The 21,098-nt window shown below is 36.2% G+C and overlaps 1 protein-coding gene across 3 annotated transcripts in view; it reads left to right on the forward strand.

Annotated features, from left to right (window-relative positions):
* The first annotated feature begins 4,401 nt into the window (after positions 1-4,401).
* ZFYVE9 (zinc finger FYVE-type containing 9) overlaps positions 4,402-21,098 on the forward strand; it is a 116,190-nt gene continuing 99,493 nt past the window's right edge. For 2 of the 3 annotated variants that reach the window (XM_021684311.1, XM_021684312.1), the window contains exons 1-2: positions 4,402-4,494; positions 8,512-10,613. In XM_021684311.1, the coding sequence (XP_021539986.1) occupies positions 4,425-4,494; positions 8,512-10,613 (2,172 nt within the window). In that variant the 5' untranslated portion in view covers positions 4,402-4,424. Of the gene's footprint in view, positions 4,495-8,511; positions 10,623-21,098 lie in introns of those variants that run through there. The other variant, XM_021684313.1, reaches the window with a different exon arrangement.

Genomic DNA, 21,098 nt, shown 5'->3' on the forward strand with positions numbered 1-21,098 from the left:
GAATCTATTAAAAAGAATGACCAAATCAGAATCATTGTTAACATTTTGGAACTGATATCCCGCATCCCCATGCTTGCTTGAACTTTCTTGTTCCATTTGGGAACAATTCTTTAAAAGCTTTCTTTTCGGGGCACCTGGGTGGCTCAGTCAGTTGAACGGCTGCCTTCAGTTCAGGTCATGATCCCAGGGTCCTAGGATCAAGTCCTGCGTCGGGCTCTCTGTTCAGCGGGGAGCCTGCTTCTCCCTGTCCCTTTGCCTGCTGCTTCCCCTGCTTGTGCTCTCTCACTCTCTGTCAAATAAATAAATAAAATCTTTAAAAATAAATAAATAAAATAAAAGCTTTCTTTTCAAATAGAAATGTAGTTTTATCTCAAGGAAATGATTTCTCTCTCGACATCTGGACTTTATCTTTTGAAACATATCCTATTCAAATGCACCAGGTTTGTCTTCTGTAATTATATTTTGATTATTGTCAGCTTACAGGTTTCTAGACTTTATTAGCTTAAAGATCTTAGAATACGTCTAGTGGGATGATAAATTTTATAGTGTACCATGGTCTGAATAGATTTATAAGAGATTTTATTCTTATATATTTAAGATTTATAAATTATATAAATATTTTTTATGCATAAATCTATATGTATTTTTCACTTTTTTCCATTTTATTGAGATATAATTGACAAATAACATTGTATTAGTGTAAGGTGAACAACATAATGATTTGATATATGTATATATTGGTAATAATTACCACAATAAGTTTAGTTAATGTCGATCACTTCACACATAGTTGTGGTATGTGTATTTTCGTTTCTTTTTTTATTTTTATTTATTTTTAATTTTTATTTATTTATTTTAAAGATTTTTATTTATTTGAGAGAGAGAATGAGAGAGAGAGAGAGCACATGAGAGGGGGGAGGGTCAGAGGGAGAAGCAGACTCCCTGCTGAGCAGGGAGCCTGATGCGGGACTTGATCCTGGGACTCCAGGATCATGACCTGAGCTGAAGGCAGTCGCTTAACCAACTGAGCCACCCAGGCACTCTCATTTCTTTTTTTTAAAGATTTTATTACTTGACAGAGAGAGACACAGCGAGAGAGGGAACACAAGCAGGGGGAATGGGAGAGGGAGAAGCAGACTTCCCTCTGAGCAGGGAGCCCTATGTGGGCCTCGATCCCAGGACCCTGGGACCATGACCTGAGCCGAAGGCAGACGCTTAATGACTGAGCCACCCAGGTGCCCCTGTATTTTCATTTTTTAAAATAAATACCTAGCAGAGGAATTGCTGAATCATGTGGTAGTTCTATATTTAATTTTTTGAGGAACCTCCATACTCTTTTTTCATACAGTTTGCATTCCCACCAACAGGGTACAAGGGTCCCTTTTTCTCTATGTCCTCACCAACACTTGTTATTTCTTATCTTTTTGATACTAGCCATTCTAACAGGTGTGTTTGTGGTTTTCATTTGCATTTCTCTGGTGATTAGTCATGTTGAGCATCTTTTCATGTGTCTGTTGGCTGTCTGTGTGTTTTTTAATTGGATTGTTTGGAGTTTTTTGCAGCCAAGTTGTATGCGTTCTGAATATATTTTGGATATTAACCCTTATTGGATATATGATTTGCAAATATTTTCTCCCATTCAGTAGGTTGCTTTTCATTTTGGTGATGGTTTCCTCAGCTGTGCAGAAGCTTTTTAGTTTGATGTAGTTCCACCTGTTTATTTTTGCTTTTCTTGCCTTTGCTTTTAGAGTCAAATACAAAAACTCCTCTCTAAGACCAATGTCAAAGAGCTAATTACTGCCTTATGGTTTCAGGTCTTATGTTCAAGTCCTTAATCCATGTTGAATAAAGTTGACCTTTGTGTTAAGTTGATCTTTGTGTATGGTATAAGATAGGTGTATGGTTTCATTCTTTTGCATGTGCCGGTCCAGCTTCACCAACACTGTTATTGAAGAAATTATCCTTTCTTATATATTGTTGGCTCCTTTGTCATAAATTAATTGACCATATGTGTGTTGTTTTATTTCTGGGATCTCTTTTCTGTTCCATTGATTGATGGGTCTGTTTTTATGCCAATACCATACTGTTTTGATTACTATAGCTTTGTAATATGGTTTGAAATCAAGAATTATGATGGTTCCAGCTTTATTCTTTCTCAAGGCTGCTTTGGCTATTCAGGATCTTTTGTGGATCCATACAAATTATTGGATTTTTAAAAGTTTTTATGAAAAATGCCATTGGAATTTTGATAGGGATTGCATTGAATCTGTAGATTGTTTTGGGTAGTATGAACATTTTAACAATATTGATTCTTCTTCTTTTTTTTTTTTTTTAAGATTTTATTTATTTATTTGAGAGAGAGAGAATGAGAGAGAGAGCACATGAGAGGGGGGAGGGTCAGAGGGAGAAGCAGACTCCCTGCCGAGCAGGGAGCCCAATGCGGGACTCGATCCAGGGACTCCAGGATCATGACCTGAGCTGAAGGCAGTCGCTTAACCAACTGAGCCACCCAGGCGCCCAATATTGATTCTTCTAATCCATGAACCCAGAATATCTTTCTGTCTCTCTGTGTTTTCCAATTATTTCATCAGTGTCTTCAGAGTACAGATCTTTCACCTCCTTGGTTAAGTTTATTCCTAGGAATTTTATTCTTTTTGATGCAATCGTAAATGATATTGTTTGCTTAATTTCTCTTTCTTTTTTTTTTTTTTTTTTAAAGATTTTATTTATTTATTTGAGAGAGCGAGAATGAGAGAGAGTACATGAGAGGGGGGAGGGTCAGAGAGAGAAGCAGGCTCCTCGCCGAGCAGGGAGCCCGATGTGGGACTCGATCCCGGGACTCCAGGATCATGACCTGAGCCGAAGGCAGTCGCTTAACCAACTGAGCCACCCAGGCGCCCTTAATTTCTCTTTCTGATAATTTGGTGTTAGTGTATAGAAACCCAGCTGATTTTTGTGTGTTCACTTTAAAAAAATTTTTTTAAATTTAAATCTTAATTAAACTTAATTACTTAATTTTAATTAAAAAAATTTAAAACTCTTTGCCATACTTGGGGCTTAACTCACAAACCAGAGAACAAGAGCTGCATGCTCTACTGACTGAGTCAGCCAAGCACCCCTTGTGTGTTGACTTAATCTTGCAATGTTATTGAATTCGTTTATTCTAACAGGTTTTGTGTGTGTGTGTGTGTATGTGTGTGTGTGTGTGTGGAGTCTTTAGGGTGTTCTATATATAATATCATGTCACCTGCAAGTGCAGATAGTTTTACTTCTTCTTTTCTGATTCAGATGCCTTTTCTTTTTCTTTCTAGTTGCTTTTGCTAGGAATTCCAGTATTATGTTGAATATAAGTGGTGAGAGTGAGTATCCTAGTCTTGTTCTTGATCTTAGAGGAAAAGCTTTTAGGTTTTCACTGCTGAGTATGATGTTAGCTGTGGGCTTGTCATAGATGGCCTTTATTATGTTGAGGTGTGTTCTCTACCCACTTAGTTGAGGATTTCTATCATAAATGTGTGTTGAATTTTGTTAAATGCGTTTTCTGCACTATTGAGATGATCATATGATTTATCCTTCATTTTGTTAATATGGTACTACATTGATTTACAGATGTTGAACCATCCTTGCATCCCTATAGTAAATCCCACTTGATCATGGTATATGATCTTTTTAATGTATTACTGAATCTGGTTTGCTGATATTTTGGTTTTGGATTTTTGTATCTATACTCATCAGGAATATTGGTCTGTAATTTTCCTTTCTTGTAGTGTCCTTACCTGGTTTTGGTATCAGAGTAATGCTGGCTTTGTAAAATGAGTTCAGAAGTGTTCCCCCTTCTTTTATTGTTTGGAAGATTTTAAGAAGCATTACTATTAATTCTTTTTTTTCCTTAAGATTTTTTATTTATTCATTTGAGAGAGAGAAAGTGAGCAAGAGCATAAGCCAGGGGGTAGGGTCAGAGGGAGAGGGAGAAGCAGACTTCCTGCTGAGCAGGGAGCCTGATGCGGTGCCTGGGATCATGACCAGAGCTGAAGGCAGACGCTTAATCAGCTGAGCCACACAGGCGCCCCAGTTCTTTTTTTTAATGTTTTATAGAATTCATCAGTGAAGCCAACTGGTCCTAGACTTTTCTTTGTTGAGTGGTTTTTAATTACTGATTCAATCTTCTTATTAGTAGTTGGTCTGTTCAGATTTTCTATTTCTTCGTGATTCACTCTTGGTAAGTTGTATTTGTCTAGGAATTTAATCATTTCCTTTAGGTTTTCCAATTATTTAGTGTATAATTATTCATAGTAGTCTCATGATCATTTGTATTTCTGTTATCAGTTGTAACGTCTATAAATTAAATTTAAGTAATTGAAAGTGTAATACAAATTTGATCTACTTTCTAGGTTTAAACAAGTCTCTTGAGTGGTGTTTCCTCACCGATGGAGAATTACTTCCAAGCAGAAGCTTACAACCTGGACAAGGTATTGGATGAATTTGAACAAAACGAAGGTGAGAATTTATTTTGGTGAATCTATTTGAATACATTAATGATATGGAGAATGTGGGATTATAAGAGGATGCAACACTTTAAAAAAATAGAATGACTTAATAACTTAATGATAATAGTATTTTAATACCCAGAGGAAGAACTAACAGTTATTATTTTATTTATTTGTTTGACAGAGAGAGAGAGAGACAGCGAAAGAAGGAACACAAGCAGGGGGAGTGGGAGAGGGAGAAGTGAAGCAGGCTTCCTGCAGAGCTGGGAGCCTGATGTGGGGCTCAATCCCAGGACCCTGAGATCATGACCTGAGCCAAAGGCAGACACTTAACAACTGAGCCACCTGGGCACCCCAAGAACTAACATTTTTTAGCACTATGTGCCAGATACTATGCTAAAGCATTTACATGGACTGTATTATTTAATCTTTAAAATAATCCGATGAAAGTCGATCTTACCTACATTTTATAGATGAGAGGCACAGAGAGATTAAGCAATTTCCCCAAAGTTAGTTGGCTAATAAGTGGCAGAATGATTAATATCCAGGCAGTATAATACTAGAGCCTGAACTTTCTTTATACAACCAATTTATGGTCAAGAAAAGCTTTAGAATGTGTGATTGTATTTCCTAAACTAAGAAAAATAACTTGTTGCCTATTGATTGACCAATAAAGATACATTTTAAACCTAATTTTAAAAGATTTATAGTTTTAAGTTACTGCCAAGATGGTTAGATAAAATGTCTGCCTAAGATTCACTTCATTTAGGAAAACTTTTTGCTTAAATTTCTCTCAGTATGATTTAAATGGATAAGCCATAATTAATTAGATCCCTCCTACCCTGATATTCTCTGTTTTGGTTTTTTTTTTGAGATTTATTTATTTGAGAGAGCACAGAGTTGGCTGGGGGGAGAGGTGGGGAAGAGCAGAGGGAGAGAGAGAAGCAGGGAGCCCAAGATGGGGCTCGATCCCAGGACCCTGAGATCATGACCTGAGCCGAAGGCAGACATGTTTAACCAACTGAGCTACTCAAGTGCCCTTTGATATTCTCTATTTCTAAGGGGGAAATGGAATGTAACAAGTTTACAAAGTGATGTATTTCCGTCTGAAGTCCATGATTTTAGAAATGGTCTCCAAACCTTTATTATATCCAGTGATTCAGGTTGTTCTTGGATAGTAGTTGAGAAGAGAGATTAATTTTAATGTTGTTGCTTTGGGTCTGTGATAGAGTAAGCCTTATATAGAATTATGGGAGTAAGGAAGGAAAAGGGAGAAGGAAGGATACATGGAATAGCCTGCTATTCTCATGTTTTACCACTGATGACCCAAAGCTACTCCATAGCCATAGAATTCATGTAAATGTGAAATTAATCATTTGGGATTTTATTGGATCTACATACCAAGGTGGAAGGGATATTTTCCTCTCAATTTCAATCATTTATACAGATAATTTCTCAGTCCTTTCTTTGGTTTGGCCCTCTGTGTATCACAGTTACTTATTATGAGATACCTAATCACTTGAATAGTATAATTCTAGAATACCATTGACTCGAATAAAACTGTTAGTTCATTACATCATTCTCTTTATGACTTCTGTAGATTCTAGTAGGGTACTTCGTATATAGTTGATTTTGAATATATTTTTGTTGTATCAGTAAAAATTGTCTTTTAGTTCAAAAATACAGCATTCGCTTATAAAAAAATAATTCCTTTAGAAGGAGAAGAACTTCAGAAGCCAGATTCTTGTTTGGAACTATGTTGTTTATTTGTTTTGAACTATTTTTTAAAAATCTTAGTACTAGTTGCATTAAAACTACCACCTCTAGCCTGGTATCTTTTCAAGTATATTTTAAATAAAGTGATTTTTCATTTTGTGTTAATTTCCTTCTTTAAATGAAAAATATACCACATACAAACTGTGATAACACTAGATAATTAACATTATACCCATGTAGTAGGTGATTAAATAATGACATTTTTAATAACTGATCTAACATTCTTGTTTGAATATTATTAAATATTCTTGTAAGAAGCAGCATTTCCTTTTTATTTCCATGAACCATCTTGGAAATAATGATTTCTTTTTTTAAAGGAAGCATATGTTATTAAATTTCAAGTCTTTGCTAGCCCAAATTTGGGCAACTCATGATTTAACACTCAGAGAATTCAAGACCATTCTCTACACATTTTGATGTTTTATGGCCTTTACAATCATGCCCTTTCAGTTCTTTTTACTCCTTCCTTACACTAATTCTTTTTTCAACCCAAACTGATTTACTTATTGCTCTCTCAGATTGTTGTGTTTGGGACTATACTTGTTCCCCCTTAAGAATGACCTCTTTTCTAGACTGAAATAAAATTGTCTTTGAAGCCCAGCCGTTTCTTCCTGCTTCTATGAATTCCAGCTTGCTACCTCAGCCTCTAAAATATCTTTCTTCTCTGAATTTATTTTCTGTACATAATAGTTTTCAAATACTATGCTGTCCTGTACTGCTAATTAGATACTCATGTGTACTATATCTGTTTCTTATTTTTCCAACTAGATTATGTACTTCTTGGAGGCCAGAGCTATCATTTAATCTTCATGCTCCTTAAGCACAATGCTTTTACTATGGTAGATACTCACTTAGCATATATTTATTGTGTACCTACTACATACCAGGCACAATGCAAAGTCAGGACTTACATTGATGGAGAGAAATGGTTTCTGTCTGAAAAAGTCAGGTAGAAGCCATTGCAATACAGTGTAGTAAATGCTTAACTAGAGATATGAACAAGGTGCTAACGGGGCATTAAAGATTAATGTTACTATTGAGGGGAAAATATATCTGCATAATTTCAGGACTATGATTATTAGATTTGCTGTAAGAAGACAGCAAGAAAGACAGTAAGTGTATTATTTCTTATTTCTCTAAATATACATATGGCACTATAACTTGGGAAAATAATCATCATAGTTATAATCTCTTAAAAAGTAAATTATGCTTATTGATAGAATATAAGTAGGTTGATTTAATAAGATAAATGAATATTTTTCTGCCAAATATCCTCAGATAATTATATAAATATAAACCTAATTAATGTGATATAGTTATTAGTATAATTTCACATACTATAGCAAACTTTAAAATGCTTATTATGGACAAATTTCAAATACACACAAAAAACAGAATAGTGTAGTAAATTCTGGTATACCGATTTCCCAGCTTCAACAGCAGTTAACATGTTGCCTGTTTTGTTTCATTTGTATCTTCATCCACTCCTCACTGCTTGTTACTTTTTTAGTTTTTTTTTCTTTACGATTTTATTTATTAGAGAGAGAGCACGAGCAGCGGGGAGGGGCAGAGGGAGAGGGAGAAGCAGACTCCCCACTGAGTAGGGAGCAGGACACGGGGCTTGATCCCAGAAACCTGGGATCATGACCTGAGCCAAAGGTAGACTCTTAACCGACTGAGCCACCCAAGTGCCCTTTTTTCGTTTTTTAAGATGAAATTTACATACATTAAAATATATAGATCTTAACTGTACCAGTTATGACAAGTAAATATATCAGTGTAACCCACATTCCAGTCATCCTGTAGATTATAGATCATTCTGTCTCCACAGAAAATTCCTTTGTTTTCCTTCCCACTCAATTACTTCATCTTCATCACTGTCCTGATTTTTTTCTAGCTTAGATTAGTGCCCAGCCTATGTTGTACCCAACCAATCGAAGGTCTTTCTGATTGCTACTCCCTTCCCACACCACCAAGTATAGCCTGTGTGCCATCTTAATTATGTTACTAGATTTGTTTTTTGGAATGTTCTGGGATATTACCATTTGGTGACATGTAATATAGGAACAGTCTTAAGAATACTTTTTTATTCTTAGCTAAAAATTAGAAACTTCATATTCTAGGAATATTCTGTTTTTAGATATCCTGGCAATATTTTATTTTCAGAATATTTGCAAATGTAGTTTAATTAACTGAGTCCTAGCTTTTCCAGTGTCACCAGCAAACTTATTGCAATTATTTATTTTTTCAGATGAAACAGTTTCTCCTATTTTGTTGGATACCAAGTGGAATAAGATTCTAGATCCCCCGTCTCACCGACTGTCATTTAACCCTGCATTGGCCAGTGTGAATGAACCTGCAGTTTCTAATGAGTCACAGCCACAACTAAAAGTTTTCTCTCTGGCTCATTCAGCTTCTCTGACCACAGAGGGAGAGGACCATTGTGCTAATGGACAGGACTGTAGTCTGAATCCAGAGATCAACACAATGTGGATTGATGAAAATGCTGTTGCAGAAGATCAGTTAATTAAGAGGAACTGTAATCGAGATGATCAATGTAGTACTGTCGAAGTGGGAGAGAAGAAATGTGGAAATCTAGCTTGTCTGCCAGATGAGAAGAATGTTCTTGTTGTAGCCGTTATGCATAATTGTGATAAAAGGACATTACAAAGTGATTTGCAGGATTGTAATAATTATAATAGTCAGTCCCTCATGGATGCTTTTAGTTGTTCACTGGATAACGAAAACAGACAAACTGATCAATTTAGTTTTAGTATAAATGGGTCCACTGAAAAAGATATGAACTCAGAGAAACAAATGGATCTGTTGAACAGACCAAGTGCAGTGGGGGATTCTGTTAAACATACGTGTTCTACTTCATCTGATAATCTAGCCAGTGTCTGTTCCACTTCACAATTAAAGGATGATGAAAATACAGGTAGAGACCCATCCCTGTCTGTGATTACAAGTTTAACAATTGATTCAATAATCTCATCCCAGGGAACAGATGAAGGTCCTGCTGCTAAAAAGCAAGAGAACTATATACCAGATGAGGTTCTCACTGGCAAAACCAGCTCTGCTAGGACAGATCTAGGGAGTCCAAACTCCTTTTCCCACTTGAGTGAAGGGATTTTGGTGAAAAAAGAGCCAGCAGAGGAGAGAACAACTAAAGAATCTGTCCAGTCTGGTTTACCTTTGCTTCTCAAAACAGACATGCCTAATGGTTCTGGAAGGGAGGATAACTGTGAACAGTTTTCAGATTGTCTTGTGTCCAGTGACATTAGAGCTGATGAAAAGGAAGGTTGTGAACATGAAGAAATTCTTGGCACTACAGAACTTCTTAATATGACAGAGCATTTCTCTGACTCTCGGGAGATGACGAATTGGAAATTGACTAAACTAAATGATATGAATGATAGCCAAATAAATAAAGAAAATGAGAAGTTTCTGCCAATGAATCAGCCTAAGGACATTTACAATGATAGTGGAGGAGAGTGTGATAGAATGGCAGAAGCAGGTCTAGATTTAAAAGGAACTTGCATGAATGAAAGTGAAGGATGTGATTTCTCCACTATGGATACACCAGCAGCAAATTCTCTATCTAATTGTGATTCCTATGGAATGCAGAGCCCAGTTGTTTGTTTTGTTCCAAAGACTTTACCCTCCAAAGAAGATTCAGTAACAGAAGAAAAAGAAATAGAAGAGAGCAAGTCAGAATGCTACTCAAATATTTATGAACAGAGAGGAAATGAAGCCACAGAAGGGAGTGGACTACTTTTAAACAGCACCGGTGACCTAATGAAGAAAAATTATTTACACAGTTTCTGTAGCCAAGTTCCATCAGTGCTCGGGCAGTCTTCACCCAAGATAGTAGCAAACTTGCAATCTATCAGTGTTCCTTTTGGTGGTGCGAGACCCAAGCAACCTTCTAATCTTAAACTTCAAATTCCAAAGCCATTGTCTGATCATTTACAAAATGACCTTCCTACAAATAGTGGAAATAATGTTAAAAACAAAAATGATGTTCTTGGGAAAGCAAAATTAGGGGAGAACTCAGCAACCAATGTATGCAATGCCTCTTTGGGAAACATCTCTATTGCTGATACAAATGGGGAACATTTAGAAAGCTACGAGTCGGGGATATCCAGTAGACCATGCCTTGCATTAGCTCCAGAAAGCCCAGATAATGATCTCAGAGCTGGTCAGTTTGGAATTTCTGCCAGAAAGCCATTTACTACTCTGGGTGAGGTGGCTCCTGTATGGGTACCAGATTCTCAGGCTCCAAATTGCATGAAATGTGAAGCCAGGTTCACATTCACCAAAAGGAGGCATCATTGCAGAGCATGTGGGAAGGTAAGCTGTGTAAGTGTATCAAGTCAGAAATACAGCATGCCCACTTTATTAAGCTCAATTAGAGATTAATAAAGGCAATATAAGGTGAACATACTTCTGGTTGAGATGACATTATAAATAGCTTGGAACACCCAGTTTTAGTAAATTTCTAAATAAAAAATGACCTTGCTGAATCTTAGTGTTTATATAAGTTTTTTTGTTGCCAAGATTTAAGCTGAATCATTTTCCATGAACAGATGAAAATTGAGGAAGTATTAACTTTGTGGTTTCTGTATTGACAGATACTTGGTTAATGGAATAGTTTAAAATAAGGAAGTTATTTTTTTGATTTAAGAAATACTTGCGATTGACTTCATATCTTTTTAATTCTTGAGAAATTGAATATTACACTTGAAATCCAGCCTAGTTTTTGCTGTAGGAATTTGGTCATTCTACTAGACATTCTGGAACTTTCTAAACACATATACACATATTTTTGTCTTTTTCCCCATGTAATTTTTTTTTTTAAGATTTATTTATTTATTCAAGGGGGGTGAGGGCTAGAGGGAGAGGGAGTCCCAAGCAGACTCCCATGTTCAGTGTGGAGCCGGACCCGGGGCTCGATCTCATGACCCTGAGATCACAACCTGAGCCAAAACCAAGACATTTAACTGACTATGCTACGCAGCCAGGTGCCTTTCCCCCCATTTACTTTGATACAAAATAGAGTTGAGGGCTATAGATCTTATGACAAGGTTATAAGAATAATGGATATTCCTCAGCTCTCCCTGAGTTTTGCTTGCTAGTAACATATCAGCTTACTGGTTTATCTTTTTAATGAAGAACTGTAAATAAGGAGGAAGGGGATTTTATATTTTTAAAAAGAATGCAAAGTTTGGTTTCAGGTATGGATTTCAATTTTAGCATTCTTACTATTAACTGTATAACTTTATTAAGCTTTTGTTTTTATAAAAACAAAATAGAAAAGATTAGTAATTTTCATTGGGCTTTTGTGAAGATTAAATGAGATTACAGATGTAATAGTAAGTGCTTAGTAATTAAATCTGTACTTCCGTTCTTGCCTGATTTTATTGGTCTATTTGTTTGTTAATTAGGATGCTTTCAACTTTAAGGAACAGTGACGTAGACAAAAATAACATTTCATACAACAGGAAGCCTGAAGATAGAGACTCACTTATGTCTGGGTACAGTCAGGATAACTGAAGTTTTCTTGGTCTTCCACTCGCGGTCTCAAGAGAGTGGCACAGCTCTAAGCATCAAGTTCAAGCTGGCAACTTCTCAAGTACAGGGAAATTGGTTGGGGGCAAAAGAGCCTGTTCTTCTTGCTGCCCTCTCATCAGGGAGGGAGGAATCCCTAGCAACTTCTTTCACTTTATTGGCCGGTTTTAGATCACAGGTCCAATTTTATACCTATTATTGACAGAGGGGAACAGGATTGCTAGGATTGGCTCAGAAGATCAGTCATGATCATCCCCTGGGGCTGAACCCAATGTTGCCTGAACAGAAGTGGGATTCTGTTAATATGGAAAAGGAGGAGAATGGTTCCTGGGTGGGTAGTCAGTAAGGGCTACTATAAGGGTACAAAAGAACCAAGTGATGGGGATCAGAAGGAAGTGAAAGCTATGATTGGGCTGCTGGTCTCTGATTATTAAAATTTGAAGAAAATAATGTGTCTAATTCCTAAATAGCTTGTAGTCTAAAGTAAACCTGTCAGTAGCCTGAACAGTCAATTTTCTGTTAAGGAGTTAGAGTTGTCATTTTTATGTTGTTCTATGTATTGCTTACTGTGTGTATAACACTTTCTGAAAACTTTGCTCTCTTGAGCAAATAATAACACTTTTGCTCCAGATCAGCATATCCAGATGTAATGATTAAATAGGTAACTTAGGTGGATTTAGAAGGGAAATGGTGGCAAAATGCACATAAACTGAAAAATTAGATGGGAGTTTTGCTGAGTGGAATTTATGGATTCATGTGGATTATGGATTCATATTCTGTTTTTTTCCTTTCCACCTCCAGTTACCTCAGGGATGTTCTAAGGATTGATGAGATAAGGTCTGTAAAAATCCTTGAGCTTCTCAGAAGAAAAGAGCTTATAAACATAGGTATACTTTTTCTAGCTATTAATGAGATTTTACTGGGAATGTAGCTAGAAACATACCCCAAGCAATGGGATTTTATAAAATAATGTTTAATATTGAAAAAATAAATTTAGTTTGCATGTCCAGTAATTTCTCTTCTTAGTATCTACAGCTTAATACTCTTTAACAAGCATATATTAAGCACCTAATATATGAAAGGTTCTGGGCTAAGTATTAGAGATTCAGAGATACAAAAACTGTGATCTATGACCTCATGGAGTTTATAATTAAGGGCACTGATTTCAGTAAGTTGGGAGAACAATATCTGGATTTCCTGGAGTTTAAAAAAAAAATCCTAAAAAAAATTGTGAACCACTGATCTGAGTAGACAAACAGACCGTCCCACAACAAATTATAAGACATTGTATTAAGAACTAGTTATATGTGATTTAAATTCATTCTCATTTTTTTTTTTCAAGATTTTATTTATTTGACCGAGAGACAGACACTGAGAGAGGGAACATAAGCAGGGGGAATGGGAGAGGGAGAAGCAGGCTTCCTGCTGAGCAGGGAGCCTGACGTGGGGCTCGATCCCAGGACCCTGGGATCATGACCTGAGCCAAGGGCAGACACTTAATGACTGAGCCACCCAAGTGCCCCAAATTCATTCTCATTTAATCCTCATTACACTCTTGTAGAATGGGTTGTTAATTTTTTTCCTATTTGGTAGATTCAGAATCAGAGACTCAGAGTGGTCAAGGAATATGCCTAGGATCTCACAGCTTGAAAGTGCTAGAGCCAGCTTTAAAGCTAATACTCTTTTTTTTTTTTTTAAGATTTATTTATTTATCTGCAAGAGAGAAAGAGAAAGTGACAGCATGAGTGAGAGGAGGGACAGAGGGAGAGAAACTCAAGCAGACTCCCCACTGAGTGTGGAGCCCGACACAGGGCTGGATCCCATGACCAATGAGATCATAACCTGAGCTGAAACCAAGAGTGGGATGCTTAACTGACGGAGCCACCCAGGGGCCCCAAGCTAGTACTCTTTCTTTCAGTCATACTGCTTCCAGCATGTCTCCTCATTTATACTAGCAGTATGAACAAAATACTTTAGGATCATTGAGAATGAGAGCTTAATTTTTCTAAGAATGGCAGAGGGAATCAGAAAAGTCATGTTACAAAATGACTGTTTGGAGAGGGAGGTATAAAAAAGTGGATATAATTTATGGGACAGAGTTCTAAAGTATATGAGAAAAAATGCGATCACATCAGAATACAGATGGAAAATTAGTGGGGAAAGGGAAATAAATTCATCTTAACAGAAGAATGGGTCAAGATGAAAATATACTTGAATACAGAAGGAGTTAACAGAAAATGGTGGAAAATTATCTAGCATAGTTTAAAGCTTATATTCAATTCTTGATAAGCAATAGAATTGTAATAACATTCATCTTGGTAAAATGTAATTAAGTGGAATATAAAATAATTACACCAGAATTTATGAAAGTATTAAAATGTTGTAATTTTTATTACTAAAATGGAGATCAAGATATCTGGATTCCATTCTTTTTTTTTTTTTTTTAAGATTTTATTTTATTTAAGTAGGCAGACAGGCAGGCAGAGGGAGAGGGAGAAGCAAGCTCCCTGCTGAACAGGGAGCCCAATGTGGGGCTCAATCCCAGGACGCTGGGATCATGACCTGAGCCCAAGGTAGATGCCCAACCAACTGAGCCACCCAGGCGCCCCTCTGGATTCCATTCTTGTCTTCATTGTTAATTGGAAAAGTATGTCATACTCTAAAATGCTCAGCAAATGTGAGTTTTATTTTATGATTTCACATGTTATTAATTTAGATAATTGCACCATATAGCAACATAATCCCTACTTCTCCTGAATAATAGGTGATAAATTGCAGAGTAGAAAGAGTACAGAGAACTCTTTCCCCAGAAGGTGCCTTCTAAGTGCAAAATGATCACCATTACCTGTATATCCATATTAATTTCCTATGGAAATCACTGACTTCAGATCATGATTATTCATCCTCTCTCAAGCTCCATTTGCCATCAACATTTTGACCTCTTTTTTTTTTTTTATCATTTTATTTATTTGAGAGAGTGCACACAAGGGGGGTGGGCAAAGGGAGAGAGAGAAGCAGATTCCCCACTGAGCAAGGAGTCCAAGGCAGGGCTCTATCCCAGGACCCTGGGATTATGACCTGAGCCAAAAGCAGACGCTTAACCAGGTAAGCCACCCAGGCATCCCTGGTCATTTTCAAGGCTTTGTCACACTTTATCTATTACCATCTCTGATGTGGCCAATTATTATTTACTTGGTGCTCTGTGGTTAATGACTGCTCTATTTACTATTTAATAGAAATAAACATAAAAATATTCTTTAAAAGTAAAACTTCTTGAACTACAATTATTACCTGGATATTTTGTATTTGTTTGAGATGGTGTGGAAGATGAAAATAGAATAACATTTTTTAATACTTCCACTTTATGCTAGGCTTATCTAATCTTACAGTTTTGTGAGATACAAGTGAGGAAGATGTACCTCAGAAAGGTTAAGTAACTTGCCTAAATCCTCAGAGTTTGAAAATGAGAGTGCATGGATTTTTTAAAAAAGATTTTATTATTTATTTATTTGAGAGAGAGAGCATGAGCAAGGGGAAGGAGAAGACAGACAAGCAAACTCCCCACCGGCTCAGCAGGAGCCCATGGTGGGGTGATACCAGGACTCGGGGATCATGACCTGAGCGACAGCAGACACTTAACCAACTGAGCCACCCAAGTGCCCCAAGAGTGTATGGATTTTAAGACAAATCTGACTCCAAAGCCTTATGCTCTTTTTATTACACTGGACATAACAACAAGATTTATCTGTGCTTGAATTGCTTACTGGAATCTAAGTCTTTGTCTTTGGGTGAACATTAGTTTTGGGCAGCGGTAAAGGATTGGGAATTTGAGTATTTGAATTTAAAAGGAAGATAAAATTTTTGAATGGGGCTATCAGGTGAAATTACCAAAGTTAGTAGGATTTTAGGTTTTATTTCATGTATCAAGTCTTGAATTACAAAGTAGAAAAAGAACAATATGGACGCCAAGTCATTGAATGAGAAGAGATTTAATGATGGTAATATATACCACTCGTTTACTCACAATTATTTTTTCCATTGTAATTGACTTTAAAAGTATAACTCACAATAGATGATTTTTTACTGCATTAGTAATTTGAATAAATAGAAGAGAACTGCAAGAGAGGTAATGTAGAAAAGAACACTGGAATGGGTATGAAAGAGCTAGGCTTCTTTTATTTATTTGTTTGTTTATTTAAAATTTTATTTATTAGGGAGAGAGAGAGAGAGCCCAACAAGGCGGAACGGCAGGCAGAGGGAGAAGCAGGCCTGCTGAGCAGGGAGCCCAACCTGGGACTCGATCCCAGGACCCTGGGATCATGACCCGAGTTGAAGGCAGATGCTCAGCTGACTGAGCCACCCAGCCTTCCTGAAAGAGCTAGGCTTCTATTTCCTCTTCTGTAAAAAGAGGGGATTGCATAAACTGTTTCTGTTTCCTTGCAGCTCTCAAAGAGCTTATATGAACTGTGTTTAAAAAAAATAGAAGAGGAAATGGAATGATTTGTGCTAGCAGTGATTTATCTCTATAAAATTATTACTAAATGTACTGATTAGCTAGGGTCACTTTGTGGGAAGAGTGCACCATTAAACATTTTGAAGTGTGCTGTGCTGTGTGTTTTCTGGAAGTTATCTCAGTTAGACTGAAATGCTGTTTATCAAGGTGTCAAGTGCTGTACTGAGGGTTTTATTTTGCAATTACTGTTTACTTTTTGATTCACTTCCAGTATTAATTTCTTCAAGATCCCTTTAGGCACACATGATCTTCATCACTTATAGTTTATTAAAAATAGCTTGATGACATGCCTAATGTCAAAATGATCCAGATTAATTTTTAATATAATTCTGACAAGTTTCCCCCTTTCAGACACATGGGATTATAGATATTTAACATATAGTGAGCATTTATAAATGTAATTATAAAATGTTAATTTGATATAATTTTATATTTATATACTATATAAATATTTTATAAGTTATATAATTTATATAACATGTTTATGTATAAAATGGCAAATACAGTCAATATCTAACTCTACTTTTAATTTGAATTAGTGTTCAGTAATGTCAGGAGTAATTTTATATATAAAGGTGTATAACAGAACTATAGGCACGCCTGGGTGGCTCAGTCGGTTAAGCGTCCCACTCTTGGTTTTGTCTCAGGTCATGATCTCATGGGTCACGGGATGGAGCCCCCTGTGGGGCTGTGCGCTCAGTAGGGAGTCGGCTTGACGATTCTCTCCCTCTGACCCTCTCCTCACTCATGCGCTCTCTGTCTCTCTCTCTCAAATAGATAGGTAAATCTTAAAAAAAAAAAAGTATAATATTTTGATATTCATGTCATTATGCCATATTTTTAGTTTAAGTGAAAATATATTTTAAAAATTAAAATATCATATTTAAAATAACTTCAAATTTAAAACCAAGAATAAAACACATTTTAAAATAATTGTTTTAGAAGCTAACATTTTTTTTATTTAAAGATTTTTTTTTATTCAGTAATATTACAGAATATAGATTATGCTCCCCTAAAATATTAGGGGAAAGTTATAATGTTTTTGATGCTATCTGGGATAAAATAATATTATTCCAGAGCATGAAAAATTTTGTTGGTGCTTATTTTTTAACCATAGGAAAATTATTTTTCAGTACGGTAACCTAAGATGATAACATATGCAAAATCATGTCTGTGCTATGCAAAATCATGTCTGTTTGTGCTGTCAGTCTATGTTATTTTATGCTCTGACTTTGGTCAAAGAATCTTGATAGAATTGAAGATTATTTTCAACTTTTTTTACTCTAAATAGAGGTTACATAAATGTCAGGTATTTGTAAGTGAATGTCATATATTTTAAAAAGGCAACCAGGTAAGAGAATCTTTCCCTTGTCACCTTGTTACCTGCCAGTATTAAAGTATATGTTGATCATTTATTTTTTTTAAAGATTTTATTTATTTATTTGAGAGAGAGAGAATGAGAGACAGAGAGCATGAGAGGGAGGAGGGTCAGAGGGAGAAGCAGACTCCCTGCCAAGCAGGGAGCCCGATGCGGGACTTGATCCCGGGACTCCAGGATCATGACCTGAGCCGAAGGCAGTCGCTTAACCAACTGAGCCACCCAGGCGCCCCTATGTTGATCATTTAAAGCATGTAAGACACTCATTATAATAGTGTCTCTCTGTATAATGCCATGAGATTAAGTCACAGATAGACAAAAACTGCCTTCAATTAAGACCTTTTTAATTGAATAACTAATGCCTCTTGCATTAGTTATGACAAACTTGCTTGATACCAAATTTGATTTATATCATATATAATGTTTTAGCAGGATTCCAAGGGTATTTGTCAATATTGACTTCATCCAGGTATTATAAGAATTTTTATCCTGAGAGCTCTAGAATGTGCCATGAGCTTCTTCATCTCTCCAAGGACAGAAATACTGGAGTACTATTCTCCTGTTCTTGTTTCCTTTTATTTCATATTAGATTTACTTTATTTTATTTTACCTGTTTTGGAACTCAGGCATCAAGAATCATACTCCCCAGTTCATGGCACACTATTTAAAAAAAGATTTATTTATTTATTTTAGAGGGGGAGGGAAGGAGCAGAGGGAGAGCAAGAGAGTCCCAAGCAGGCTCCCTTCTGAGCCCGACCCAGGGCTCGATTTCATGACCCCGGAGATCATGACCTGGGCCGAAACCAAGAGTCAAACGCCCAACTGACTGTGCCACCCAGGTGCCACTCATGGCATGCTTTTAAAAAAATTTCAATTCCAGTGTAGTTAAAATACAGTGTATTTTAATATTACTTTAACGTTTATGATGGCAACCTCCTTTCTATCTCTAAATATCCCTGTTCCCTAGTTTAGCTTCCTAGATATACCCATTTAAAAAAACAGACTATTTTTTAGAGCAGAAAAACTGAACAGAAAGTACAGAGTTCCCACACACTCCCTCTAGTTAACCCCATTATTAGTATCTTGCCACTAGTGTGGTACATTTGTTAAAATTGATGAACCAGTATCAATACATTGTTATTAACTGAAGTCCTATAAAAGAAATATATACTATAGGTTACTTTAGATTCACTCTTTGTGTTGTACAGTTCCATGGGTTTTGATTGATGCATATTATGTATCCTATTATGGTATCATATAGAATAATTATACTACCCTAAAAATCCCTTGTGCCCCACTGTGCCTTCCTTCCTCCCCCTTAACTGCTGGCAGTCACTGATGTTTTTACTGTCCCTACAGTTATGTGACCTTTTCAGACTGGCTTCTTTCACTTAGTAATATGCATTTAAGGTTCCTCCATGTCTTTTTTTAAAAAATTGAGGTATAATTGACATACAACATTATATTAGTTTCAGGTGTATAAGATAATGATTTGACATTTGCATATATTGTGAAATGATCACCACAATAAGTCTAGTTAATATATGTTACCATACATAGTTACAAAATTTTTTTGTGATGAGAACTTTTAAGATTTACTCTCTGAGGGGTGTCTGGCTGGCTCAGTGGGTGAAGCATGCAGCTCTTGATCTTGGAGTCATTAAGTTCAAGCCCACATTGGGTGTAGAGATCACTTTAAAATAAAAATCTTTATTAAAAAAAGATTTATTCTCTTAGCAACTTTCAAATATGCAATACAGCACTATTAACTATAGTCACCATGATGTACACTACATCTTCAGGACTTACTTTATAACTGAAGTTTGTACATTTTGACCACCTTTACCCATTTTGCCCACCCCTTATTCCCCACCTCTGGCATCCACTAATCTGTCCTCTATTTCTGTGAGCTTTTTTTTTTTTTAAGATTCCACATATAAAGTGAGCTCATACAGTATTTGTCTTTCTCTAACATTCACTTAGCATAATGCCCTCAAGGTCCATCCTATTGTTGTAAATAACAAGATTTCCACCTTTTTTATGGCTGAATAAAATACCATTGTGTATATAAACTACATTTTCTTCATTCACCCATTAAGGGACATTTAGGTTGTTTCCATATCTTGGCTATTGTAAATAATGCTGCAGTGAACATGGGGATACAGATAGGTTTTTGAGTTAGTGTTTTCATTTTTTTTTTTTGGATGAATACCCAGAAATGGAATTGCTAGGTAATATGGTAGTTCTGTTTTTTAATTTTTCAAAGAACCTTCATACTGTTTTTCATAGTAGTTGCATCAATTTATATTCCCACCAATATTACACAAGGATTTTCTTTTCTCCACATCCATACCAACAGTTGTTATCTCTTGTCTTTTTGATAGCCATTCTAACAGGTGTGCGGTGATGTCTCATTGTGAGTTTGATTTGCATTTTCCTGATGATTAGTGATGTTGAGCACCTTTTCATGTACTTGTTGGCCATGTGTATATCTTCTTTGGAAAAATGTCTGTTCAGATCTTCTGCCCCCTTCTTTAATCAGATTGTTCTATTGAGTTTTATGAGTTCTTTATGTATTTTATTTTTTTTTAATTTTATTTCTGACAGAGAGCACAAGTAGAGGAAGCAGCAGGTAGAGGCGGAGGGAGACGCAGGCTCCCCGCTGAGCAGGGAGCCCGATGCAGGGCTCGATCCCAGGACCCTGAGATCATGACCCGAGCCAAAGGCAGACACCTAACTGTCTGAGCCACCCAGGCGCCCTTCTTTATATATTTTAAATATTAACCCCTTAGCAGATGTATAATTTGCAAGTATTTTCTCTCATTCCGTAGGTTGCCTTTTTATTTTGTTGATGGTTTCCTCTACTGGGCAGAAGTTTTTTAGGTGATGTAGTCCTACTTGTTTATCTTTGCTTTTATTGTCTTTGGTTTTGGTGTCAAATCAGAAAAAAAAAATCTTTGCCAAGACCAATGTCAAGGAACCTCCATGTCTTTTGTGACTTTATAGCTCATTTCTTTGTATTTATGAATAATATTTTATTGTATGGGTGTACCACAGTTTGTTTATTCATTCAGCTATTGAATGGCATCTTGGTTGCTTCCCATTTTTGGCAATTGTAAGTAGAGTTGTTATAAACATTCGTGTGCAGGTTTTTGCTTGGACATAAGTTTTCAGCTTGTTTGTATAAATACCTAGGAACATGATTGCAGGATCATATGGTAAGCTTATGTTTCTCTTTGTAAGAAACTGCTAAACTGTCTTCCAAAGTGGTTGTACCTTTTTGTATTCTTATCAGCAATAAACAAGAGTTCTTCTTGCCCCATGTCTTCGTCTGCATTTGGTGTTGTCAATTTTGGATTTTAACCATTCATATAGA

The sequence above is a fragment of the Neomonachus schauinslandi genome, chromosome 4 (assembly GCF_002201575.2).
Source record: "Neomonachus schauinslandi chromosome 4, ASM220157v2, whole genome shotgun sequence".
Taxonomy (NCBI): Eukaryota; Metazoa; Chordata; class Mammalia; order Carnivora; family Phocidae; genus Neomonachus; species Neomonachus schauinslandi.